The sequence below is a fragment of the Mus musculus genome, chromosome 14, assembly GCF_000001635.26.
Source record: "Mus musculus strain C57BL/6J chromosome 14, GRCm38.p6 C57BL/6J".
Classification (NCBI taxonomy): Eukaryota; Metazoa; Chordata; class Mammalia; order Rodentia; family Muridae; genus Mus; species Mus musculus.
In genome coordinates, this window is record NC_000080.6 from 77,949,466 (window position 1) to 77,977,186 (window position 27,721).

The window sequence follows — 27,721 nt, forward strand, 5'->3', positions numbered from 1 at the left end:
AATAAAAGAGTTAAAAATCAAAAGCATGGAAAATATATCCATAAATGCCAACAAAAGAGAGCAGATGTAGCAATATTAATATGAGACAAATTGAATTCTAGGTGAAAAGCATTCAATATTTTATGAAGATAAAATACATAATCTCAAAAAAAATGAAACATAAATCTTTAGTAACAATGACTTGAAATGTATGTAGGATACAAAAAAGTAGACAAAATCCTATTATGATCTCTAATACCGAGTGTAGCTTTACTGAATTCTTCATTTATTTAGCTAATTCTCCATGGAAATACATCAATCAAAAGAAGGACACAGGAGTAAAGGAATGGAATAACAATTACTTCACATGACGATGAAGCACTGCACCTGGTATATGAGAACGCATTCCTTGTGAACGCTGTGTTAACTTCTATAGCACCAACCTGGGCTGGAACCTCAGACACTGTCAGTCCATTCCAAATGTCTCTCCAAATCCTGGAGATCCTCAACTCTTGAAAACATAGTAAAACTAGAAATTGTGCAGTAAGACACTTTAAAGCTATAAGAATTTAAATACCCACATTTACCTCTTATCCTAGTTTTGAGACAAAGTCTAGCCTAGGCTGGCCTAGAACTCACAATCCTTCTGCTTTAGCCTCTTGAGTGTTGGGATTATGGGTATCATACTCACTATGAAGAGCTTAAATATTCTTTTAAATGGCTAATGTGGAAAATTAGAAGTCAAAACTGAAATTAGTTTATGATGAAAACCATGAATTTTGAAACACTGATAGTTATAGCCTAATGTTACTAGTATTGTAACCAATAGATAAATAGATACATTAAATACTCTAAAAACTCCACAGGGAGATCCACAGTTACGTGAGAATTCAGTATTTAAGACTTTAGCTCTCTGTGGAAGGAAGTGTTTCTTAAAATCAGGCTCAAACAGATGGATGATTTGACAAATTGTATTGAACCAACATAGATAGAATGTAATGATATGTTGTAATTTTGGGGTTTATTCATTTCTAAACATTATATAAATCCCAGAAGCAGTGAAGAAAATAAAAAGACTTAAGAACATAATACTTTCAACTTTATAGTGGAAGGCATAGTGAACAAAAACTACATGTAAATGATGATCTAAAAGCAAATATTACCTAAAACATAGTGGGATAAAGACCCAATTCACAAGAAATTCTTCCACAATATGAAAAAGCTAACTCTAAGAAAACTGACAAAAGTTCTTAAATAAGCAATCAAGAGGAAAATATTTAGAAAGCATAAATACAAATTTTGTCATTGCAATGAGAAAAGTATCAATGTATTGATAAAAAGCATCAGGAAACATGCTTTCATTGATTGACAATGAGTACCTAGTATGTGCCCAGCACTGTCCTAGGTTCTGTGAATATTCTGTGAGCAAGTGAATATTATTCCATGACTAAATGTGGAAATTTAGATTATGGACAGGTTGCCAAAGATATACACAGGTGGTGGTCATTCTTTAATGGAGCACAGGGGTGGAGAGATATACAGTGACCAAGAGAAAAGGGACTCAGAGGAGTGAATCTCCTTAGTATAATAGGGGCAGCCTGATTCCCTGAGAAGTTGACACTGGAACATATGCAAATTTTGAGCAAATGTGCAGGACATGCAGACTTAGAAATTGCTATGCTGCTATAATCCATGGAGGTAGATGACCATAACTTCGGAAAGACGGTAGATTTGAGAGAAGATCCAGGGTAGAAGAGCTCTATCATTTAGAGTTTTGATTGATGTGGAAGAACATCTGAGAAGAAGAGTGATAGGGTCATGAAAATCAAGAGAGACACATTCTCAAAAGGAGAGAACTTTCAGTTCTCCATTATTGCTAAGAGGAGAAGTCAAGTCTGGCCATGCTAGCAACCAAGACAGAGGTTCTTGGCTCAGGGATGATCATACAGTGATCAAAAAAGAAGCTGTATATTACAGTTGAAGTGAAATTAGAGGAGAGGTTGTGAATTTGCTGAGATAGGCAGTAGCTAGACAGATTAGGTGGACCATAAAGAAACCAGATTTTATTCTTATGGGGAAACCACCAGAATCATCATCATCATCCCTTCCCCTCCCTCTCTCTCCCCTCTCTCTATCCCTCCCTTTTTCATTTTAAAGAAGTAACTACTCAGCTGTTTTGAGACTGTATCTGAGGAGATGAGAGTAAAATAGAGAATCTATTAATGACATTATATAGAGGTTTAGGTAGGGGTTTATGGTAGCTTTGCTTAGGGTGACTTCTAGGCAGAGATTAGAACAAATACCTATTGTATGGAGAATCTGTATGGAGTGTCAGTGGGATAGGCTGTTGTATAGGAGCAGGGAAAAGAAAGAACCAAAGATGTGCTATATTTGGGTGTGTGGTGGTGTCAAACACAGAGATGGGAATGATAAGGAATGGACCAAGGTTTTAGAAAAAAAGATCAATGTGTAATATTTATACATACTAAGCTTGAGATCTCTGCGAGATGTGCAATGAGCAGTTGCACATACAAATTTGTGAGTAAATACATGGGATGCATAAGTCTGAAAATTACTAGCATGCAATGTAAATCTAAGACATGATATGCATAAAATCACTCATGACAGACTGGGTTTAAGCAGAGTCCCAGGGCCATCTCTACAGGAACTAAACTCATTTAGAGTTCAGGTGGATGTAGAAGAAGATCTGAGAGGCAGAGTATAGAGTATGGAGTCATGGGAATCAAGACGGAGTCAGTGCTGAGAGGAGGGATTTGTCAATCCTCCATTGCTCCTGAGATGCTGAATGAGAGGGGAACAGTGTCTAGGACTGTGAAGAAATTACCTGTGATAGGAAGTAGAGATTTGGGTGAGAGGGGAACTAGAGCAAAGGGAGGTAGAAGGAGAGATGCCAAACTCCTGAATTTGAGAAAGAGAACAATGAAATGCAGTTAATAGGGGGAGCGTTCCTAAATTGTCTGTGTAATGATAAAACAATGTTCACCAGGAGAGAGACAGGAAAGGAAAGGAGAGGAGAGGAGAGGAGAGGAGAGGGGAGGGGAGGGGAGGGGAGGGGAAAGAAAGAGGGGAAAGAAAGAGGGGAAAGAAAGAGGGGAAAGAAAGAGGGGAAAGAAAGAGGGGAAAGAAAGGGGAAAGAAAGAGGGGAAAGAAAGAGGGGAAAGAAAGAGGGGAAAGAAAGAGGGGAAGGGGGAAGGGGAGGGGAAAGAGGGGAAGGGGAGGGGAGGGGAAAGAGAGGAAGGGGAAAGGGGAGGGGAAAGAGGGGAGGAGGAGGGGAGGGGAAAGAGGGGAGGGGGAAGGGGAGGGGAAAGAGGGGAGGAGGAAGGGAAAGAGGGAGAGGGAAAGACGGAAAGGGAAAGAGGGGGAAAGGAAAAGGGGGAGAGGAAAAAGGGGAAAGGAAAAAGGGGAAAGGGAAAAGGGGAAAGGGGAAAGGGAAGGGAAAGGGATGGGAAGGGAAGGGAAAGGGAAGAAAGAAGTTCTTTTTTTTTGTTTTGTTTTTTTTGTTGTTGTTTTGTTTGTTTGTTTGTTTGTTTGTTTGTTTTTTGAGACAGGGTTTCTCTCTATAGCCCTGGCTGTCCTGGAACACACTTTATAGACTAGGCTGGCCTCGAACTCAGAAATCTGCCTGCCTCTGCCTCCCGAGTGGTGGGATTAAAGGCGAGCGCCACAACGCCTGGTTTAAGAAAGAAGTTCTTAAGGATGACAGAATAGGTTAATGACAACATAAAATTAAGGGATTAACCAATGGTTGAAAAGAGACACTATATATGTATATGTGTGTGTGTGTGTATACACTAATATTGATGCACAACTGTATATTTAACCCAGAGCTTCTGCATTACCGACTAATCTTCTACCACTGAGCCATGCAGCTTTATTCTCAGTCCTAAAAAATTGTTTTTTAAAGGAGAAGGGACAAAGAGAGAATGAGATTTGGAGTTTCAGTTTTGGGAAAGATATAATACTTGTTTTTCTCTACTCTCAAACTATAAAGAGATTGCAGCTGAGAGGTGTAAGATTGGATACGTACATTTTAGAGGAGAGAGACTCACCAGTGGAATGGAATAGAATTATGATTGATACTTACAAACTAGGACCTAAGGTGAGGGGAATGGACCAGTCGGGTGTCCCCTTGGGGACTATATCATCTCTTGGTTTTTCTTTTTTTTCCTGCATGACTGCCAAGAGTCGTCAAATCAGCAACTTTGTTCTGCCCTGCCCTTCCTATCAGATGTTCTATCTTGGTTTCGATGGGACAAAGCGACCATGGATAGAATCTTCTGATGCCTTAGCCAGCATAAAACTTTCTTCCCTAACATGAAATTTTCCCAGGTATTTGCCACAGCAATAGAAAGCTGACCAGCATACTCTAGGAGTCTGTGGTTTACACAAAGTAGAGAAAAGATGTTTGAGATGAGAAAGATGAGAAGAAATAGAGATGTGGTTGGCAGAATATTTGGTTTGACTCAGTCTGGCCTGAGATCTGTTCAGGTAGGTGTACTGGAAGGAAAGTGCCTTTATGGAGGAAAAGTAGGATATCTCTGTTGATGACAGCTGTTGACATAGGGAGTGTCTTGGTTACTTTGTCAGTTGCTGTAGTAAAATAGCTCAATGAGAGGAACTTGAGGCGGAAAGGAATTACTTTGGCTAAAAGATGATGGTCTTGTCTGCCATGGTGGCAGAGTCACAGCAACAGAAGCTTACGGTGGCTGGTCACCTTGCATTCACACTCAAGGAACAGAGGAGAGAAAATGTTTATGCTCAACTCTTTTTTCTCCTCTTTATATAGTCCAGAATCTCAGCCCAGGGAATGGAACCTTTTATAGTGGGTAGATCTTACCCCTTGGTTAACCCAATTGAGAGAATGTCTCACAGGCATACCCAGTGGCTTGTCTCCTAGGTGATTCTAAATCTCATCAAGTTGACTCTTGAGATTAGCCATTGCAGGGAGGGAGGGTGAATGCATTGCAAATGAGAAATGGTGGCCAGGAAAGCTGACTGGCAAAGAGGATGCTATATTCTAACGGTTGCAGGTATTACAGAAGTGAATGTTTTTCTAAGTAGTCAGGCAGAAGCAATGGTCTACCAACAGGACAAGGGGCAAAGAGGAACATTTCAGGCCCTGGGGGGCATGCACATGAGAAATGGTACATAAGGGGTACAATGGTTAATATTCTCAACCTGATAGAATCAAGACTTAATAAGGAGAAGTCTCTAGGCATGTGGGTAAGGGATCATCTACATTAGGTTAGTTGATATAGGCAGCATCATTGCATTGGCTGGGAGCCCTGATTGCTTCATAAAGAGGGGAAAACATCATCTCTTCTCTGCCTACTGAACATGGATGCAGTGTTAGCCACCGGCTGTGTCAAGGTCCTGTCACCATGACTTCTCACCTGTGATGGATGATATCTTCAAACTGTGAACCAAAATAGAGACTTCCTTCCTTCCGTTGCTTTTGTTCTTTATTTTGTCACAACAATGGCAATGGACTAAACTCTGAAACTGTAAGTCAACTCCAGTTACTTGCTTTCTGTTATAAGAGTTGACATGGTATCTCTTCATAGCAATATAAGAGTGATTAAGACAAAAGTTAGGAAACAGTGTATTGCTGTGACAGGCCTGAGCACGCTGCTTGTTGGCAGACCGTGCACTTGGTACTTCGGATTAGGAAAACAGTTGGGTGCTTTAAACCATTCCTGTGATATTTTGGCAAAGAATTTGGCTGCATTTCGCTGTTATTCTAAAATTTGGTCTTAGGCTAAATTGAAGAGTTTTGGATTCACGGTATCCCAGAGATTTCAAGACAGTCTAAGGAGATAAAAAGTTTAAAGAAAATCCTGAGGCTAAATGGAATAAAGGGAGTGGTGACCTCAGGAAAAGACCCCACCCAGGTCAGCTTCTAACTTTGGAAAAGGAATTTTAAAGAATTGTAAATATTGAAGGAAACCATCAGCCACACAGAAGGTTGATGCAAATAAAATTGAAACATGGGCCATGTTCCAGCACCATCGAGCAGCAGAACTTGACAGTTTTGGCCACATGGTTCTGGCTTCAGAGTCGAAGATACAAGAAAGGGGGTGTGGAATCTCCCTCTGTGACTGAGGAAAGCCTCCGAGGCCAGGTGCATGTCAGAGGTGCCTCAGCATGGAGGCCTAGAGAGGCCATGTCATGAAGCTAAGAAGGTAAAGTCTGAAGAGCCCAAAATGGTGGTAATGCATCATGGGATACATTCCAAGGAGAGACGCAGTGTGTTGTAGTTAACATAGCTGAAGAACATGTTGATATCAGACATGGAGATGCAGTGTTTGGTTTGCCCTACTGGCTTTTGTTCTTATTTTGGTCCAGTATTTTCTCACTATGCCCCCTTACTCGCTTTTGGAATGGTAATGCCTATTTTGTGCTTTTGTATGTTGGAAGTGTGCAGTCTGTTTTTTGTTCTTGTTTTAACTTTTATAGGGTTTACAGCTAACAGAGATTGCCTTCAGTCTCAGAAGAGACTTTGAACTTTGGACACTTAGACGATGTTGAGACTGTATATTGTGGGGACTTTTGAAGTTGGATTGAATATATTTTTGTATGAATATACGGTTACAGGTCTATGGAGGACCAGACTACAATGTGGTGGTTTGAATAAGAATGGCCCCCATAGACTCATAGATTTGATCCTTGGATACCAGGTTGTTGAACTCTCTAATAGGATTACAAGGATTAGGAGTTGTCTTGCTGGAGGAAGTGTTTCGCTGAGGGCTGGCCTTTGAGGCTTGAAAAGCCCATTCCAGGGTCTGTCTGTCTATCTGTCTGTCTGTCTCTCTGTCTTTGTCTGTCTCTCTGTCTTTGTCTGTCTCTGATAATGGATCAAGATATAGCTCTGAGCTACTGTTCCAGCGTGTATGCTGTAATGCTCCCTGGCTTATGATAATGGGCTGAATTTCTGAAACTGCATGCACCCCCCCCCACACACACACAATTAAATGTCCCTTTTAAAGAGCTATCTTGGTCATGAAATCTCTCCCCAGCAATGGAATAGTGACAAGGACAGCAGCTAGTTCAGAAGCAAGGGGGAAGCACTTTCTCAAATACAGTTAGACTTCAAGCGATACATGAAGAGAAGACCTTCCTCCCCTTTTATTTTGAAATGATTTTCACCTTAAAAACAAGATACAAAAATAGTATAATTGCCATTGACACCTTCATCTAAGAGAATTTAATAGCCTATGTAACTGTAGTATAATTATCAACATCAGGCAATTAGCATTGGCATAGTACTATATATGTAAAACACATGGTTAGAAACTTGCAATTTTTCTTCCAAGTCTCTTTTCTATTTCAGGGTCTGATTTAAGATCACAAAAAAAAAAACCATCTATTCACCATGACCCCTTAGTTTTCTCCTATCCGTGATGTTCTATTATTTGAACAGCCTTCCATTTGCATCTGTCTGACACTATTAGACTAAAGATATATATTTTAATAAGCAGTCCCATATAGAATGATGCACACTCTTGCTGCATCCTATCATAAGGTCCATGACACTTATATCCCTTCCACTCTGATGTTATTTTGGCTGTTTAGTTAAAGTAGTCTGCACTGTGAAGATGCAGTCACTGTTTATAATTGATACGTGTCTACATCACGATATTGTAATATTATATGAATATCCTATTAATCTTCAACTTTTGCTCATTGAATTTATTAATATTCACATGTGTGGCATGTAATGAAAACTTTATTTTTTTACTTTGGTACTTACCCAGTAATGATTTAATATTTGAGGAAAATTAAAAAAAAAGTTTCTATATGGTATGTGTGTGGTATCTGTGCATGTTTGTGTGTGGAGGCATAATGAAGGTGCTGTTACTGAGCTTCTGATACAACATTACAGCTATAAAGTTGTTGAATTCTAGTTGTTGAAGATCTTAATTTTCATGGCAGAAAGTTCTAGAAGGCTGCTTGGAGAGGGAGCAGATATCCAGAGCAGTGTAGGATTGGAATATGGAGTGGTAATGGGTGATGGGCCCATTAGTTTCCCATTATCATAATAAAATAATTGAGGTACTAAAATTAAATTTATATAAAAATTCTTGTGCCTCACAGTTTTGGAGGGTGCAATCTACAGTCAATTGGTTCTGTTGCTTTAGGCCTGTGCCATTGTACCACATCCTGATAGAAGTACATGGTGACATAAAACTGTTACCTTTCTGGCCAAGCAAGAGAAGGTAGAAGAAAAGACTATAGTCCCATGATCCCCTTCAAGGGCACAACAAAGACCTAAAGACCTCCCTTTAGAGACCTCCTCTAAAAGGTTCCACTACCCATCAGTAATATCACTCAAGGACTAACTTCTAATACATGAGCCTTTGGGGAAAGTTTACAGTCTCAATTTTATCAATGGGTAAGTCTATGTTATTTGAAGGTGCCTGAGATCAATAAAATATTCAAGGATTGATGCTCACTTGAAAGAGGTGTGGTTCCAAACTGGTAGTTTCAATACACATAGTTTTAGGAGTAACACTGATTCATATATAGCATCATGACATCATTAAGCATGATTTAAATATGGATATCTATATGAACATATACTAGACAATAACTTCTATTTACATATCTCAGTATAATATTATATGTACATAGATGTATATAGTGTGATGCTCACTAGAATAACCTAAGTATTCATGAGTAAGAATGTGGTAAAACTGTATTTAGCTGGTAAAGGATTAAGTTAGATATGTAAAAAGTAATATGAATGGAATTTGAAGGATGGACTTCATTCAGAAAAGTCAGAGTAAAACATGATGATAGTATTCAAGTTAGGGGGGAAAGTATCTCTCTTTAGTGAGAGAAAAAAAAAGCTATGGTGAAACAAAACAAAACAAAACAAAACAAAACAAACCCAACTCAATAATCAAGAAGAATATGTCTTCCAGGTAGCGATAAGGTCTAGTATGTGACTCCGAAGATTAACCATTGTCCTCTGGCAGTGGAAAGCTCAGGCAAATGGAGCCTCTACCCTGTTTAGCAAGCATCATTCAAGCCTTCTTTGAGTGCCACCATCAAGCAAGAGGAAAGAGTACTAGGAACCACGTGGGTAACCATAAAGGAGCCACTTCAGGCCTGGCCGAGCCATCTGCTCTCGCTCTCTCAGCCCAGACCTCAGATACAGCTGTAGGGGACCAAGAAAGTGTTATCTCCTCTATGCCAAGGCCCAGAGAAACTCATTTAAGAAGATCTGGCCTTTCTGCTCCCTCCTAATTGCCATCCCCTGAAGTAAAGCATGCCTTACTTCTGTATCTCCCTAAACAAATGTTTACCAATAATCAGAAATTGCCCAGGAAAATACATATGAAACAATTCATACTGAGAGCAGTATTACCTAGGACATCATTATTTTATTACATACACTTTTCTGTTTTCTATTCCTTTTTAATCACTCATTATATTCATGTATTACTTTTGTGATGAAAAGTTAAAGCATTAAAAAACTGTTAAATAAGTTGAAATCATTATTTTAAATACAGGATTAATTTAGGAAAATTCATCCCTCCCATTACTAGATCATTTCCTTCTGATTTTATAAATGGAACTCATGCCTATGATGGGCCAGTTTCTCCTGGATTCTTATTGCACAGGCTCTGTTAGTGCCAACTGATGTGTGACTATCTTTTGCTTATGCCAGTTATAGGAAATAATGCCTCCAAAGTCCTTAGCAGAGACTCAGGATGCATCCGCTGTCCATGTGAAGGAAAAGGTGATTACTCATTCACCCAGACTCCCCAGAACCAGTTAGGTTTGCGAAGTGTTTGGAAGGAAGAGGCAGAGTGTCCTGTTAGCACTTAGACAGTTTCTGAGATACACTGAAGTTTTATTTCCAACTGTGTTCTATAACATGAATTATTCATAAGTCAGAATCATATGGATCTAAGATAATTATGTGTATTAAATACCCATCTGTAGTAATGTGGTAGCTCTTAAGATCACCCCGTGGGTGCTTTTAAGCAACAGATTTCTGGATTCCACTCCAGACATGCTGGAAAGTCGAAGGCCTGGGCCCGGTGATTTCTAAGACACTCCACTGATGAGTCTCAGTTTTACAGCTCCTCACAGGTAGCATTTACTATGGGCATTTGGAAAGCTTTTGTCCTAAGAAAGCTGCAGTGGAACTTCCTTGGACTTTCCCAGCCCAGTGAAACCAAGGTCCTTGTGCCTGTTCTCTATTACACTGCTTATGCCATGTTAATTTTAAAAGGAAATGAAGTACTACAGAGGCTGCTACAATGCTATTATTCTCTAGTTCTTCCCTGTAGAAATCCTGCCCTGATGTGTCACATTTGTCAGTATCCTTTCCCTCTAACCACTTAAGACACACCTATAGGTGAACAAATTGTGCTTATTGTTGAAGCAAAACAAACACTATAGAGAATTGTGGAGTGCCAAATATTCTCCTTAGCATGGGGCAATTTTCCATATCTAAAACGTATTTTTTTGACTTATGTGTGGTTGTGTCTTGTTTTAATTTTCTTATTTTCACTTGTTACTTAGACAGAGCACCTCTGCATATGGGTATTCCTCCTGAGGAGCAGTCAAGTGTATGGCCTCTGCAGTTGGATTGTCTGGGTCTGAGTCCTGGTTCTGATATTTGCTAATTGTATGGCCTTGACCTTGTTGCTTCTGTGAATTGAAGATGTTGACGTCTTTGCAAGGTTGTCATGAAGTTCATAGGTGTAAGGCCTTGACACTGTGATGTTATAGAAGACCTAAGCCATTGTTCCTATTTGTGTTATTAACTATGTTTCTTCTTCGGTGAAGTGTATATATCTACCTCTTACCCACTTGTAGGTTGGGTTCTTTGTCTCTCTGAAATTTGATTTATCTGTGTTCTCCATGAATTTTGCACCACAGACCTTTTATTATGTTTCTTTGCTTATAAATATTTTCTGGGATTCTCCTTTTTTAATTTTATATGTAGTGTTTGCTTTTCATGTATTAACACAAATCCACAGAGCTGTATGTGTAAATAAAAATGATATGTCTTAGTATTTGGCATAAAAATGAAATATGGTGTGATGTCTTTTAGCTGGCAGATATGAAGCAGTAGAGAAACCATTTCTTGGCTGTTCTTACTCCTAGTTTTAACCTAAAGAAAAGGAACCTATAGTTCTAAAATAAATGTTTTTGTCAGCAACACAAACACTGCCAGGCAGAAACAGTGATTTAATCATGACAAAGGGCCCTTGGTACCACATCTGGCTTGCAGAGGACTTTGCTTTGTTTATTTCATAGTTTTCTTGGGGCCAGCGGAGTAAGCCTGCAAAATTTTCAAAGTTTTAAAATATAATTGTCAAATTATTTCTCATTAAAAATTTCCGAACTTTGGTTTTAATAGTAAAACCTGGGCCATCTGGCATTGCTGGCTTGTTACCCATTGGCAATACTGGTCTTTAGCTAAGTAGCAGCTGACCCCCTTGTATGGGAAATAATTTCCAGATTTGTCAAAAGCTCCAACATGGTTGATGTTCTCTTAGTCTTTGATCTGATTGGAATATGTCACTTATTGCTCAGCCTATTTTCTTTACTCATATACATATTCTGTCTGGACCCTGTGGCTAACTGAATCTGTGTGTTAGCTAAAAGAAAGTAAGATAAGGTAAGACTGCCCCCTCCCAACTGTACACACACCACTGGAAAGGTTACTCATCATTTACAGTTTTCAATTAGGATAGCTTCATAGTTATGACTACTTAAAACTGCAGTTTAACGTTTGTATGTCATACTCTGGGATGGTCACTAGAGTAACATAAATTTTCGCCAGCAACCTGGCAGTGGTGGCCCATGCCTTTAATCCCAGCATTTGGGAGGCAGAGGCAGGTGGATTTCTGAGTTTGAGGCCAGCCTGGTCTACAGAGTGAGTTCTAGGACAGCCAGGGCTATACAGAGAAACCCTGCCTCAAAAACAACAAAACAAAACAAAACAAACAAACAAAAACCAAAATAAATATCCACCAGGAAGAATGTTAAGTGCAGTATACCTATGGTATAGGACTGTCTCCTATTTTACGTTTTTGATTTAAAAAACATCAGATTGTGTGGCGTCATTAGTCTCTGTCTATTCCGGGCAAGGTGGACAGGTTGTGTGCTGTGTGGTTGCTGAGGTCCCAGGCTTTTTTTGGGTTGTGAACTTTGCTTCACTTTTAACAAAGTGCGTTCCTTTCTTAGCTCAAGCATCTGACTTTGCTTAAATGCTCGGTTCTAGCCAAGAAACGTTCACCACAGTGTTGTGTTGGCACCTTTGTTCCATTTCAAATTCCTTGATTTGTCTTCCCCTGCACGCACAACAGGATGCCGCTGGCTCTTTTCAGACCCCCGTGTTTCCTTTGATGCCCATGTCCTGTGTTCTGGATGATCTAATCTTAGCATTAGACCTGAAGTTATAGTAGGTGGAAGAGCAGAAGGAAGATGGGAGCAGGCCACAGGAGCCTGGGGCAATATGAGTCAGGCATCTGTAAACGTGGACTAAGAAGTAGAAATTGCAGATGTTACCAAGGGAAAGGAGAAACGGAGCTTAACCAAGGTTGGTGGGAGGAAACAGAACTTGAAGTAAGGAGTAGGAAGTAACTCCAGTGCTCTGTGCTTGACGTGGGAGAGAGGGAAAACTGAGTGGTGATTTGGATTAAGGGAAAACCAAAGGCCCTATTACCTGTCTAGTACATGGCAAAGCTAAAAGCTAAAGGGAAATACCAGAGATGTGTGCCTGAGTCAATAGTACTATGGATATTTGGGTATGTGCTTGTATGTTACCATGCATGTGCTGGCCTGCATACATGCATGTGGAGGTCGGAAGTCACTTTTGGGCATTTTATCCTATTGCTTCTTTACCTTAATTAATTGAATAACACAGGGTCTCACTGTGCAGCTCTAGGTAGCCTGGAACTTGCTGTGTAGACCAGGCTGACCTCCAGCTCGCAGAGATCTTCCTATCTTCGCCTCCAGGGTGCTGGGATCAGAGGTGTGGGCCATCGAGCCCAGCTCGTGTCATATGCTTTGAGCTAAAATGTCTTAATGAATCTGGAACTCCCTGATCTTCTAGACTGGCTGGTCAGCAAGCTCCAAGGAGTTTCCTGTTTCTGTACTGCCTGCTCTGGGACTCTTGGTGTGTGTTGCTATGCCCAACTTTTATGTGAGTCGTGGGTTCAGACCTCAAGTCCTCATGCTTGTATAGCAAGCACTTTGTTGACTGAGCCAGTATTTCCTCAGGCCAAGTAGCACTTTTTAACCTCCAGGAAAGTCCATGTCTTTCCTCGAGTCAAATGCAAAGATGTGTGTGTGTGTGTATGTGTGTATGTGTATGTGTGTATATGTATGTGTGTATGTGTGTGTATATGTATGTGTATGTGTGTATGTGTGTGTGTGTGTGTATGTGTGTGTGTATGTGTATGTGTGTATATGTATGTGTATGTGTGTGTATATGTATGTGTGTATGTGTGTGAGTCTGTGTATATGTGTATGTGTATATGTGTGTATGTGTGTGTATGAGTGTGTGTATATGTGTGTGTGTGTACATGTATGTGTGTGTGTGTGTATGAGTGTGTATATATGTGTGTGTTGTGGGCTGTATTTCTGTTTCAGAATTAGGAAAGGCTCCAGGCCCATAAATGAGAGAGAACTGCTGGCCAATGGGCTCTGCATGTCCTCTGAGCAGTCAGAGCAATGTGTGAGATGAGATGACTAAAGGAAGACTCGTGGAGGGCTCAGGGCTTAATGTAAATCTGAAAGGAAGTGAGATGTTGTCAGGGATTAGTGTTCCTCAGGTCTATAAGGAAGAAGTCTGATGTCAAACCCGAGATATGCGCCGAGGAAATTAAGCAGCATCCCGAGGAGTTGCTGGGAGGATTTGTCTCTGTCGATAAGACAAAGTGCAAAATATGAACTAACTGGCTCACATTTCACAAGGCCAATTTTAGATTTTTAAAACACACGCTCTTCAAGATGCAGCCCTGAAAAACCACTTAGTTTTGATTTTCTATTACACCTTGACTTTTAACCTTTTGTTCTCCCTAGGATATTTTTAGTCCTCACCCCATGGAAGTCCAGGCTGGTATCCTAAGGCACAATAAACAGCACTATTTCTTTTTTTTTCTTTTGAGCACTAACACCTATTTGTTTTCCTGGTAGCAAAACGGCTGAGCTCTTGAGCAGACTGGACACAGAGCGGAGAAACAGAAGTGCCTGTCTGATTGCTCCTCCTGCCACCCAGTCCTCGAGATGGGTGAGTGGAAACTCACGCAGGCTGCTGTCTGCCACCTTTTGAAGAGACGTTTAGGGACTGAAGATTAAGTATACGAAGTGACAGACATAGCACAGAATCATCTGAGACTCTGCCCCACCCCCAGCAACTGCTCCTGGAGGTGTGAAATAATGCTTGTGTTTGTTCCCAACATGGGCATCCGAAAAGTCCTTTACCTTACCCAGCCATCCACCTATACCTCCTCCAGATCTCTTATCCTGTACAGAATAATGTGTTTTCTTCTAATATTCTTCTGTGAGGATATAATGCATTTTTACTATTTGACCCCCTCTGCCCTTAGCCCCAGTCTCTCTCTGTCTAGTCTTCCCGGTCCTTTTCCTTTCCCCAAATAATCCTGCCACTTTCATGTTTTTAATTTTTGTTTAACCTTGATTCGTCATGAGGGAATAAACATTGGACATTTGGCTAGCTGAATCTAGCTTGTTTTGCTTGGCACTATAATTTTTTCATTCAGCTCACTGTCCTGAAAACAACACAGTTTTGTCCTTTATGGTGAAAGCCACCCTGTCATGGTATTCCTCCTGTATTTTCTTTATCCTCCATCTACTCACAGGTACTTACGCTGATTCCATGGTTTGGCAATGGTAAATGAGGCTGGGTAAACCTGGACAATCAGGTGCATTGCTATGCAGGGCTCGACTCCTTTACCTCGACAAAATGCTTATTTCCACATAACATCCAGTTCACTTTCTACCCCAAGTGACCCCCGAATCAGAGATTAAAAACCATCACTTAGACAGCTGTGTGATGAGCACAGGGCTTAGCATCACTAGCAAGGGCTGCCACTGTTTTAGAGAGAAGTATGTAAGCCAGGCTATGGGCAGCTCTCCCTGGTAGAGGACGTCGGGGCTGCAGATGACAAAATGAATTAGTAAAATGATGAGAGCCATTCCAGGCGTTAGAATTCATTGCCACAAGGTATGAAGGCAAGGGGAAAGCATGGTTGGTATAGGAGAGAATGGTTGCCACAGATTCCAGGGAGAAATAAGCCAGAAGGCTCAAGAACTAACCCTGAACTGTGAGGCGCTTTCGTCAACTGGAGTATCAATGGCAAACTGGGTAAGGCTGGTTAATGTCCAGTTTGTGTAGCATCTCTGGCCCCCAGATTCTAGTAGCATTACCTAAATCAGTGGCTCTCAACCTTCCTAATGCTGCAACACTTTAATTCAGTTCCTCATGTTGTGGTGACCCCCCCCCCCATAAAATTATTTTTGTTGGTATTTCATAACTGTAATTTTGCTACTATTATGAATGATAATGTAAATATCTGTATTTTCTAAAGGTCTTGGGTGACCCTGTTAAAGGGTCACTCAACCCCTCAAAATGTCATGACCCATAGGTTCAGAAGTGCTGACCTAGACAGTGGGACAAATAGAAATGTCCCTAACAGGAAGCTGGTGGCACTTCTGGTAGAAGAGCAACTAAGAACATTTGTGTGTCAAATTGGCAAGCTGTGGGGGCCACTGGGCCTAAAAGGCTGCGAAAGGAGGCTTTGAGATCTCTTGTATTTTCCTGGGACCAGACAGATGGTGGTATGCAGCATAGATCCAAAAGAATTGAGAGCAAAGAATCCTTTAAAACCCCGGTCTAGGCACCGAGTGATGAGGAATTCATCAAGAGAGACTAGATGTTGAAAAACGTTTAGAAGGTAAAGATGGCCAGGTTTGGTTATTGCTTGCCAACACTACACCCCTCTTAGAAGAAAAGGAGCGCTCTTGCTTCCCATCCTTGTAAGCACTGTGTTTTATTTTTTTCCATTTCTGATGTGGTGCTGCATACTCTAAACTTGTCAGTGTGAGCTCTATAATTTGTGTCACCCCAGATCGGCCATCTCAGCCCCGTGGCTGCAGGTCCCTGAGGGAGAGAACTGAGAAACTGCGTGTCACAGACTTAAATTATGTGTGGAGGGCAGGTCCTAAGCAAGTCTGGATATCCCCATGGCCGTGCAGGAGCAATAGGACAGATGGGAATAGGAGCGTTTAGGGTTCTGCTTGCCAGGTCGTCTTGCTTTCTAGTTGGGAGCGCACCAGGACTGTGTCTGCTGGCTCCGTTGATTTCAACTCATTTCCTTGATTTCACAAGACCATCCTGAATTCTTAATATTGTCATCTAGAAGGCATCAGCCACATCTCCCAGAGCTGCATCTTCGGTGGATTGATTAGTGAGCACTTCACGTCATCCTCCAGCCATCAATGGGAAATACGGAGTGGGATCAGCCTCAGGATGATTTCCTCAGGAGCCGCACGCACGAGATACTCCATTTTGACACAAAGCTATTAATAAGCTGTCAATGTTTGACATACTTAACTGAGTTCTTACCGCAGTGTGCTCCCCTCTGTCTATCTGATCTGTATGCATGGGTTTCTGAGAAGGCTTGGTGAAGCCATTTCTAGTGCTTTAGGAAAGTCAAGTGTGTATGCTGCACTTCTGTGAGAAACATTTGTTCCTTGTAGAGAGGATAACCAGTCAATGTTCAGAATGTGAGCCATCTGTCCCTTCCATCTTCATGTGTGTGAGGAGCTGCAAGGACTTAAATTGTTGTGTTTTTTCCATTTCTTAATTTTAATATGCTCTTCAAAGTAATTTTGTAAAAATTTTCTTCCTACATTTACAAAATTATATTTTATGCATATGTTCAATGTATCTTTAGCATACCTATCTCATTGCTCTGGCTCTATAGCACAACTCTTTCCCAACTTCATGTCTCTTTCTTTCTCTCTTTCCTTCTTTCTTTCTTTCTTTCTTTCTTTCTTTCTTTCTTTCTTTCTTTCTTTCTTTCTTTCTTTCTTTCTTTCTTTCTCTCTTTCCTTCTTTCTTTCTTTCTTTCTTTCTTTCTTTCTTTCTTTCTTTCTTTCTTTTCTTTTCTTTTCTTTTCTTTCTTTTTTTCTTACTTTCCAGGCTTTTGTAGCAAGCACCTTAACCTGATGAGCCATCATCTAGGTTTTTTTGTTGTTGTTTTTTGTTTGTTTGTTTGTTTGTTTGTTTGATTTTTTTCGAGACAGGGTTTCTCTGTGTAACCCTGGCTGTCCTGGAACTCACTTTGTAGGCCAAGATGGCCTGGAACTCAGAGATCCACCTGCCTTTGCCTCCCAAATGCTGGGATTAAAGGCGTGCGCCACCACTGCCCAGCTCTTTCCCCTTCCCAATCCCTCCTACATTCTCCCTACTACCTCCCCACACTTAATTTCATGTTCTTTCTCTCTCCAAAAGCAAAATAGAAAAAAATCAAAACAAATTAACCAAAATAAAACAAAAACCAGTAGGACAAAAATTAATAAAACTAAACAAGACAAAAGACAAAGCAGGGATGATGGAATCCTTCCGCATGGTCTCTGTGCTTCTGGGAAGGAGTCTGTCGTGTGGCTCTCCTCTTCCAGAAGATGATAATTGACTATAAATAGCTTGTTCCTTAGAGCTGGACTCAGTGTCCACACCCCGTTCTGTTCTGAGAGAATGCTGTGCAGGTCTTGTGCATTCCTGTCCCAGTCTCCGAGAGTTTGTGTGCACATCAGTCCTGCTGTGTCTGTTGGGCACTGTTTCCCTGGAGTCACCCACCACTTCTGGCTCTTGAACCATTCCACTTCCTCTTCCACACAGATCCACAGAGAGGGGAGGGCTTTGATGAAGACCTTCCTTGTAGGACAGAGTGCTCCAAAATCTCTCACTCTCTGTACATTGCCCAGTTGAGTTTAGTAAGTGCCACTTATACTTTTGGGCATGGGTCACCTACCAGAGATCCCACTCCCTACGAAACATGACTCTTTCCCCCCAGCCAGGTATCAACTGCCAATAGCTCCTCTGCTAGGGATAGTATACTATAGCCCTCCATAAGCATGTATGTATGTATGTATGTATGTATGTATGTATGTATGTATGTATATAAGCATATGTACACATATATATGTATATTGTGCATATATTAACACACACACACACACACACACACACACACATAGTTTGAACAGAGGTACCCTACATAAATGGACAATGCTGTTTTATTCGCCAAATTCCTGAGTTAATAAAGGAATTTCTCAGTACCAGGCAAGGGTTATCCCCCCCTGAGTTCTTAAACACTCTTCTAATTTGAACATCTATCCACCATTGGAAGATAGGGACTTTATATGTACTATAGATAAAAAAGGCTACAAGAAAACGTCTTTGTGTGTTAGAATAAAGCCTTTTGAGCTTTAGGACTCTAGACAAAGAGGAATTTATAGCATTTACCTACACATAGATGGTGTCACTCTCTCTAGTAAGTGTGTGTTGGGGTTAATGGATATTTCCAGATACATTTTAAATTTTATATCCATGTGCATGTTTATATTGGAGGGAAGTTGCCCTGTGGCTATCCACTCTCTCTGCACACCCTACACACTCCATGTGATTTGTTTGTATTTCTTATCCATGTGTGGGTCACCTGCCCCTTCCTTTGAAATGCCACATGATGCTTATATGTCTACCCTCTCTCCACTCTGCTTCATCCTGTTTGTATCCACACACAACAAAGTCCTTGTATTTTCTGTTGTGGCTGAAACAAAGCACCGTAGACTGACAGTGGGTAGCTATGAGGTGCAGTCAAGGCTGGGAAAGATTGCACTGAGAATGTCTCCATGAAAGCAAATTCAATTATTCAATATTTACATATCTGGGGGCCAGAAATCTAAATTAAGTCTAAAGGCACGCACACACACACACACACATACACACACACACACAATCTATGGGACTGGTTCATTTTGTGGAGACGTGGGCATCTATGTCTTGCCTTTTGCTATCTCACGTGAGTCTAAGCATTCATTGATTGCCTGTCTCATGCTTCATCAACCTGACCCTTATTCTTCCTTCTCCCTGCTCTGACCTTCTTGTCCCATTGTTCTGCAGACCCTTGGAATTACATTGGGTCTACTTAGTTAATACAAACTAGTCTCCCACCTCAAGATCCCTCATCTTTGCTGTGCCTTTTGTCATTGGTAGTGATATTAACAGTCTAGAAATTGGGATGGCACTCTCTCTGGGAGGTCATTTTGTACCCTTTTGGATTTTTGGCAATATCCATTGACATGTACATATTTCTGTCTCTTGATGACTTTCAATCCTTGCTAACTCATTTCTTCTTGTCACTTTCTCAATACCACCAGTGTCTCAAGTTTCCCAGTATTATGAGTTATCTGAGATTTCTTTTTTTCCCTTGGCCAGATAGTATATTCTGGTTACATTTTCTGTGTCTTGTAACTTGTAAACATTTGAAAAGACTCTATTTTACTTTTGCATTCTTAATCAAATATTCAAAGGAATCCGTCTTCGCCATTCTGCCCATATGCTTCTTGATTAAGGTTCCCACACATTTTTCCACTTCCTGACTGTCAGCTAGCTCATCAGTGCCATCTTCCCTGTTCTGATCTCATTTCACTGCAGCTCTGAGTACAGCTTGTTCTTCTGGTCCTCAGCACAGGAGTTCTTCTGGGGCTATCCTTTAACACCATGGGTCAGAGTATCCTCTGCCCAGGGAATCAATCTGGGGAGCTTAAAAACTTGTTTGTGCCTAGGTCACACCCCCCAAGAGATGCAGCTACAGTGTGACCTGGACCTGAGGGTTTTTAAAGCACCCAAGGCAGCTGTGAAATACAGCCAAGGTTGCGAAGGATGCTCTGAGGATGTCTTGGGAATTGCCTTCCTTTATTGCTTTCTTATCCTCTGGGCTCTGCATCTCCTTGGCTGTGTTTTCATGCTTTGCTTCTTTGTTTTAATGTAACATCACATCTAGTAGAGTCCTGAAGAAGATGCATGGAAGACAAATGTGCCCAGGACCTCCTGTGACCAAGCTATTCCTTGTTACTCCCTCCTATTGCACTGCAGCTTGACTGGAAGCTGTTCTGTTTCTGGGTTTTGATGGTCTTGCTCTTCCACTTTCAGTATTGGCTCCCAATGAGTACCAGGGCACCTGGATTTCAGTTCTTACAGGAGCTTTTGAAACCTGCTTTCCCTGGGAATAATTTAACATCCCCCTTTCCTCTCCTGATATTCTGTAATGGTGTGACTGCGTATGAGGGCTTTTATTATCCATTTTCAATTTGGAAACCCATTTCTAGTTCTAGATGGCTTTCTAGTGTTATCTTTTTTCATTCATTTCCCTTCATTTTCTCCTTATAGAATCCCTATTCCCCTAATCCTAGGCTACCTGGATTTATTTTCTTACCTTTTCTTTTGAACATTTCTTTTCTCCTTGAATGTATTGCCAGGTACTTTTTACTCCTGCCTGCTGACACGTTTTCTAGACTCTAACCAATAAAGTGTTTTACTGACTTAATAGTTCTCACGGAGAAGGGAAATCTTCATTTTCTAGGAATCTGTCTTTGATGCTTTCGAAAGAATTCGGCCTCTCTTTCTGCTGGGTGGCAACAGTGCAGGAGATAGGTGTGACCTCCACCGAAGGCACCAGGCTGCAGGATGCCATGAATCTATTTCAGCCATGTTGTTCACCTTTGCTGCCTTCTGCATGTGGTACACCTGCTTCCATCCCCCCCACCAGGAGAATAAACTTTGGATTTCCCATTAGCATTGAGAAAATTAGCACTTGGATTTTCAGGGCTAGAGTAGGCACATGAGGTAAACAGCATCTACTTGGACTTTTTAAATGATTCCTTTCTTTCATCTTCCTATGACACCCGTCTGGCTTCCCAGGTAGCTGGTGTGTTCGTTTCCTGTGCGCTCGTACAGCTCTGAAGAAGGAAAATACATTTGTCCTTTGAATGTGAAGTGTCTTCCATAGGCTCATGGATTTGAGCATGTGGTCCCCAGCTGCTGATAGTGTTTGGAAAGGTCATGGGAACTATATAGAACAACAGGTCTCAACCTGTAGGTCAGGACCCGTTCACAGGGTCACATAGCAGATATCCTGTGTATCAGATATTTAATTTACAATCCATAACAGTAGCAAAAATAACAGTTATGAAGCAACAACAAAGTAATTTTATGGCCAGGGGTGGGGGGTCAACACAAGATAATGAACTGTTCATTCTCTTCTTCCTGACAGTGGCTGCACTGTGACAGTGGGGGTTCCTGCTCCAGCTATTAAGTCCTTCTCACTATGGAGGACTGGGTCCTCCACTGTGAGCTAGAACAAACCCTTCCCCATTTAAACTGTACCTTGTCAGATACTTCACAGAACAAAGAGGAAAGTAGTTTACCCTGCCCAGGTCTTCCTGCTCCTGCCAGCTCCTGGTTTGGTTCATTCTTTTCTTGTATCACTTTCTTTAAAAAGTTTGCCAAAATGAAACAAGAAAGTCCAAAACAAACAAACAAACAAACAAAAACAAAAGCAAAACAAAACAACCCACAGAGCAGGTGTCCATTGCAAATGGCTTCTTGGGCAGGGGTGGGACCCAGGTCCCATATCCCTTCTCTGTGCTAGGATTTTATCTGGATTACATGTGCTGCCGTGGTCTCTGGGAGTTCATGTGTGCATCAGCCCTGCCATGTCTGACCGACACCGTTTCCTCACAGTCATCTACCACTTCTGGCTCTTAGGATCTCTTTGTCTCCATTTCCACATAGATCTCTGAGCCTTGAAGGGTAGGGCTTTAACGAAGACATTCCCTTTAGGGCTAGATCCTGGGTAAATGTGATTTGTCATTTGTTTATGCGATGCTATTTCCTTCACTTCATCTGTTTCCTGTTCATTCTGAAGTACAGCTTAGCGCCACCCACTTGGAGAAGGGTGTCTTTGACCCTGTTTATTAAATGTCATCTTTACTAGCCTCATTTGTCATGACAGTTATCATGCACTGATGCTGTAAGCATTGTCTCACGTGACAACTTCGGCATAATGTGGGACTTTCTTGGATCTGCCAGCAGTATAAATAAGACACACAGTCTTCTATGAAGTTTAAAGCTTAGGCCTTTTGCATGGGCAGTCTTCCAGCTAACTCAAATAATCTAAGACCTACCACATGGCAAATTCTATACCTCTCTATTCCTCTGTGCTCCATGTCTGTTTCCTCCCTGTCTGCTTCCCACCTCTGCTTTGCTCTCAGCATCTTTCCTCTGACCAGAAGTTCTGCCCCCTACTTCCTGACCTGCTATTGGCCGTCAGTTCTTTTTCTTTTCCTCCTTCCTTCCTTTCTTCCTTCCTTCCTTCCTTCCTTCCTTCCTTCCTTCCTTCCTTCCTTCCTTTCTTTCTCTCTCTCTCTCTCTCTCTCTCTCTCTCTCTCTCTTTCTTTCTTTCTCTCTCTCTCTTTCTCTCTCTCTCTTTCCTCTCTTCCTTCTTTCCTTCCTTCCTTCTCTCTCTCTTTCTCTCTCTCTCTCTTTCTTTTTTTTTAACAACCAATCAGCTGTGAGGCACCCTCTGATACATTTCTAGATTGTCTTTAGGCAGGCAAGGAAGGAAAAACTTTTTTTTTACAAAATAGATTACTCAGTGGAGGGTTATAGAAATGACAATATCAAAATCCTGCTGGCACTTAGTTCTTTGCCAGTCCAGTATTAACAACTGAAAATATAGAGACACACCTTCACATAATGTGAAGAAAGGTTACCACAACAGTTACTAAAATCTGGGATCTCATTTGATATAATCCTTGCACACAGGAGGCTCAGGTATTGTTTACAAATAAATGTATTCTAAGTATTGCTTATAATGGATAAAGTTGTGTTTTGCTTTGATGACAAAGCTTTAGCCTATTATTATATCAAGTGAATATTTAATTCTACAAAATTATGTGAATGCAGTGATTTAGACTGGGCTAGTATTAAGAACTAAGAAAAAAAGTAGAAAATAAAATATATTTTTCTTTTGTATTTTTTCTTTTAAACAGAAACTTCCAGTCCTGCTTAGAGATCCCAGCTGGGTAAGCATGAATTGGGGTTATAGGTGACTGGGTAAGCATGAATTGGGGTTACAGGTGACTTTGAGCTTTCCATAGCTAGGGTACCACGTGACTCCCAGGTTCTTGTAGCCTTTTATATGGCACCTCCTGCATTGCATCTCATGTTGCAACTTATGTTGCAACTGAAAAATAAGATTCATATCCCAATACAGAGTAATGTGATACATTTATAGAGAAAGTACTCAGGTTGAATTCTTGTTCCTTGTTCAAACCATAATATTTAACTACATTCTTCTTTGCTCCCTGGATCTGATGTGGAATATTTGTGACTAAGATTGACTGTCTCTAATGTAAATGGCTCCCTGGATCTGATATGGAATATTTGTGACTAAGATTGACTTTCTCTAATGTAATGGAAGGGGCATGAGAGAGCCGCTATCCACCTGCTGTGGCTTATCACAACTCCGTAGTTTGGGCGTATAGATAAGAGAAAGTCCTGGTGTGCAGGTTGCTTATGTGATAAAGTAGGTTTTGGGCATGTGCAGGATTTCTGAACACACAGGCTTCACGTGTCCCACTGGTACTTCTGCCTGATGTGATTCTGAAAGCTCTCTCCCTCCCTGAAGAGAGGTTCTTGCTGTTTGGTGGTAGATGGATTTTTATAGTTATAAGAACTGGGGAATGATCTAAGAAGTACTTGAGAAAAATTATAGTAAAGGAACAGGGGGAGGCAGCCTACATGGGCTAGCTGGATTATTAGTCCAGAGAATGGGGCCTGAAATATGTGGCTTTCCCACACGCTGCTCCCAGGAGTGGAGTTTCTGGACCATTAGATTATCAGGTTGTGCTTCTTGCTTTTAGGAGGCTGGGGCTAGTAGGTCGGTGTGAAGTAGACAAACTATATGGCACATGAACGAAATACAGATAGTCTGGGCTCACGATGGGGCTACACCCAGATTAAACCCATTGTAATTTGAAAAATATTACAAATCAGAGTGTATTTAATGTGTGTGACCCAGTGAGCATCCTAGCTTAGCAAAATCACAGTGTGAGTTGTTTATCTTCCTGACTGTGTGGCGGATGGGATCTGTGGCTCGCTTCCACTGCCGAGCACCCAGAGGTAATGTGTTACTACATATCACTAGCCAGGGAGAGGATCAGAACTCAATTCTACTGCATGCACATTACTTCTGTACAACCATAAAGTCTGGAGATGAAAACCATCACAAGTGAACTGTAAGTCAGGGACCATGACTGCTTGGAATCTCATACATTTCACAATAGAAGACCCTGGCTACCAGGCCAGGGCTCTGCCAGTGATTCAGAAAGACAGCAAGGCACCCCGTTGAAGGAGCTGGCTCTTCTGAGGCTCCTTGTGCTCCAGAGCAGACTTTCCATTTCCCCTTCTCGGGAGTAGAACTGTGTTTTGGGTACAGATAAAGGCTTAGAAAGAAGTCCATCTTTGGAATTACAATTGTATCAATCGCCAGTTGACAGAGTTTAATAGGATACCACCAATGAGCAGCGGCCATAACGGTGATTCTCAAGTCAGTGCCCTTACCGCTTGTCTGTGAGAGGGACCCATCAGTCGGTTGGAATAATCTCGAAAACATCGTCAACTTTCCACCAGAAGGGATGAATTATGTTGGTTATCTCCAAGGGAAAAAACAATTTTTTTTACAGCTTAATTAAACAAACATTTAAATCATCCTTTAAAATGCGCTGGATGATTGTGCTTACACTAGCCTTCTTTTTATAGATCCCAGGGGGGGTGTCTTCAGATGGTGTGCATAAATCACTCAGTGAGCAAGTGTGGATGGAAAGCTTAGTGTACGCTCCACACTGTGAGGCTGAGTCATTAGCAGCAGTCCCTGGATAGGAAGATGAATACACTGAGGGTGATGCTTCTCCACTTACACCTTCACAGGCCGGCAGCCAAGCACACAGGGATTCTCCGCAGAAGGAAGACAACCCCAGGCTGCAAAAGACGAGGGATGGACATCAGAAGGTATTCATGAGGCCTTCCTCGTTATGGCAGGTCACTTCCAGTGCCATGTGCTTTTGAAGAAATGTTTGGATTCTTTAAGATAAAAATTGGGGAAAAAAAAACAAAAAACAAAACTGACAGCACTTTACAAACAAAGGATGAATTCTGGGTTTGCTCTGTGGAGATGGCGCCTTCCAGCCACAGCGTTTATGTATGTAGTCCAACAGTGGCTCACAGTTGGTGATGGCAGTTCACAAAGAAGACGATTAACACACACAGGAACACAAAACACAACCAACCCCACTAGTGACCAAGGATCTATGACGTTACAGACGGCATCCAGGGAAGATTCCAATGCTTTGAATGAAGCAGGAGTTATGAAACTAGTCTGAAAGTCTATACATACACATGAAGCATTCCGTACACTTTGAGCAACTGAAACCAGTGGGGTGCGTGCACGTGTGTGTGTGTGTGTGTGTGTGTGTGTGTGTGTGTGTGTGTGTGTGGAACCTCCTGACTTCCTAATGGTGGAATTTCACAATTTAAAATTTGTAGTCTGGCAACTAAAACCATTCGAGGTTGTGATCTGATGGTCAAACCTGCTTTTGATAAGCAGGCACAGACAGTGGAGCACAGAGGCAGTTAAAAGGAGACAGCGAAGCAAAGTGGTGTGCTTTCAGTTGTATAGACATTGAGGACAGTGTAGCACTCAGGGCTGTAGGGAACCAGGTGCATAGCTGTGAGACCTGTGGTATGGTCCCTCTCTATGTGCTGGCTACCTACTCTTCTTCTACCTCCTCAGCTCGTCTCCAGGATTTCAGTGCATTTTACAGAGGCCACGTGCCAGGAAACGGACAGACCATGCCAGGCCAAGGGTTTAATCCTAACTCCTCACAGTATGCTGGTGATTCCCACTTCCCCTTGACTGTGACTGATGTTCGCCATGAACAACAGGCCGTAGATTTGCTCAGGGATGCTAAGGCAGAGTTTGTCGCTCAGTGCAAATTGTTTATTGCTTTGAAAGAGTCTGTTCTTCTCATTAGTTATCTTTCAGGTAAATTTCCTTTTTCTCTTTCTGCATTTTATCTAATACTTCCCACATCCCATTGTTCTTGGTGTTTGTGTGGCACTTCCTCTGTCTGTTGACTGGGTTTTTAACCACTCTGTGTCGCTGATTTAAAATATATCTGTAGTGATAAAAGTGGCCGGCTTTCCTCTTACCCTGTTCCATGGTCTCTTTTCATTTGTGGATTGGTACGTTCTCATTTCCTGTGGTTGGCAGTTCATTTGCACATATTTGTACTCTCACCACGTAACTGACATTCCATTCACAGTATTCTCTTTATTTTTATGATCTCTGGCTGCATTTCCTCTGTTGTGGTTATTAATCATTTCCTTCCCCTCCCCTCCTGAATTATGAGAAGATTTACGGCGCTTCTATTTCTGTTTTTAATCTTCTGTGCCGCCTTTGCTTGTCTCTTCAGATATGAGGATGCATGCATCTCTCTGACTTTCTATCCGAGTTTATCCCCCTGTTCCATCGAGATTCACCATTCCCGGGACATCTATCAAACAGATTCCAGATGCGCAGGGTCATGTCTCCATACATCTTCATTGTTTCCTTTGCATCCTCCCTTTGCATCTCGTTCTGAAGAAGGTCCTTGATCGTCCCGCCGACTACATTCCCTCAGCACTATCCACTGTGCTTATCCGACTCATGGATTGAATCCATTCGCTAACCAAAACTGCCCATTTGCCTTATCTGAGCAACGGTTTGCTTTCTGGGTCTAACATTCTCGTCTCTGTAATGATGGTGGTTACACAGTTATTAATGATTTCTATTTATCATACCAACTCCATTTCCCCTGATCTGATCTCCAATGCATTTGCTTCTTAATATGGTGATTCTTGCTTATGTTTGTCCGGACATGCCGACACCCAAGATAAGCAGCCACTGTCATTATGTGGGGTGGGTGTCTTGTTCCGTGGTCACAGGCACAGGCATGCTGTCCTGTTTTCTCTGAGCTCATTTTCTCCTCTGTTCAGTGCTGTTGCCTGAGGAAAGATCCTGCACTACAATGCTCTGGCTCTTGTCTTCCAGCTGATGCCCTCAGCGGAGACTGCGGTATCCTGGTATCCCCGTATGAAGCTCCCTCTGAGGCGTGGTTAACCCAGCTCTAAGCGAATCCTGCTCATTGGGACCCCCATGTAACAGACACCATTCTCTTCACCTTTTTGGCCTTTCCTAAAGTCCCTCATAGGTTGATTGTACTTCCTGAGTTTTCCATGGGTTATTAGTTTAGTTTAAAAAGTGGAAAGGTAACAAAGAAACCCAGAAAACATTTAAACAGTTAGGAGACAAAATGGTTTATGGAGGCCATTTAAAAAAATAGTACTGCACTGGCATCTTATGGGAAATGCATGCAGAGCTGTGCACAGAGAAAGGAAATTATAACTTTTAAATCCATTTAATACGAAAGAAAAAAAAATACATGAATTCTGTACCAAGGAATTTACAGCAGCAACAATGAGTGAAACTAAAGGAAGTAATTAAGATAAAAACAGAAATTAATAACTTAATAATTAGAAAGTTTGCGAAGCTGCTGTTCT

The 27,721-nt window shown here is 41.5% G+C and overlaps 1 protein-coding gene across 6 annotated transcripts in view; it reads left to right on the forward strand.

Annotated features, from left to right (window-relative positions):
• The window catches only part of Epsti1 (epithelial stromal interaction 1 (breast)), a 98,418-nt gene that overhangs the window by 45,227 nt on the left and 25,470 nt on the right, over positions 1-27,721 (forward strand). For 3 of the 6 annotated variants that reach the window (XR_003950815.1, NM_029495.2, XM_017315796.2), the window contains exons 7-9: positions 14,167-14,260; positions 23,113-23,145; positions 25,052-25,132. Coding sequence is in view for 5 of the 6 variants with exons in the window: in NM_029495.2 (NP_083771.1) it covers positions 14,167-14,260; positions 23,113-23,145; positions 25,052-25,132 (208 nt within the window). In the remaining variant the exon portion in view is untranslated. Of the gene's footprint in view, positions 1-14,166; positions 14,714-23,112; positions 23,146-25,051; positions 25,163-27,721 lie in introns of those variants that run through there. The other 3 variants (XM_017315795.1, NM_178825.4, XM_011244910.2) reach the window with 3 other exon arrangements.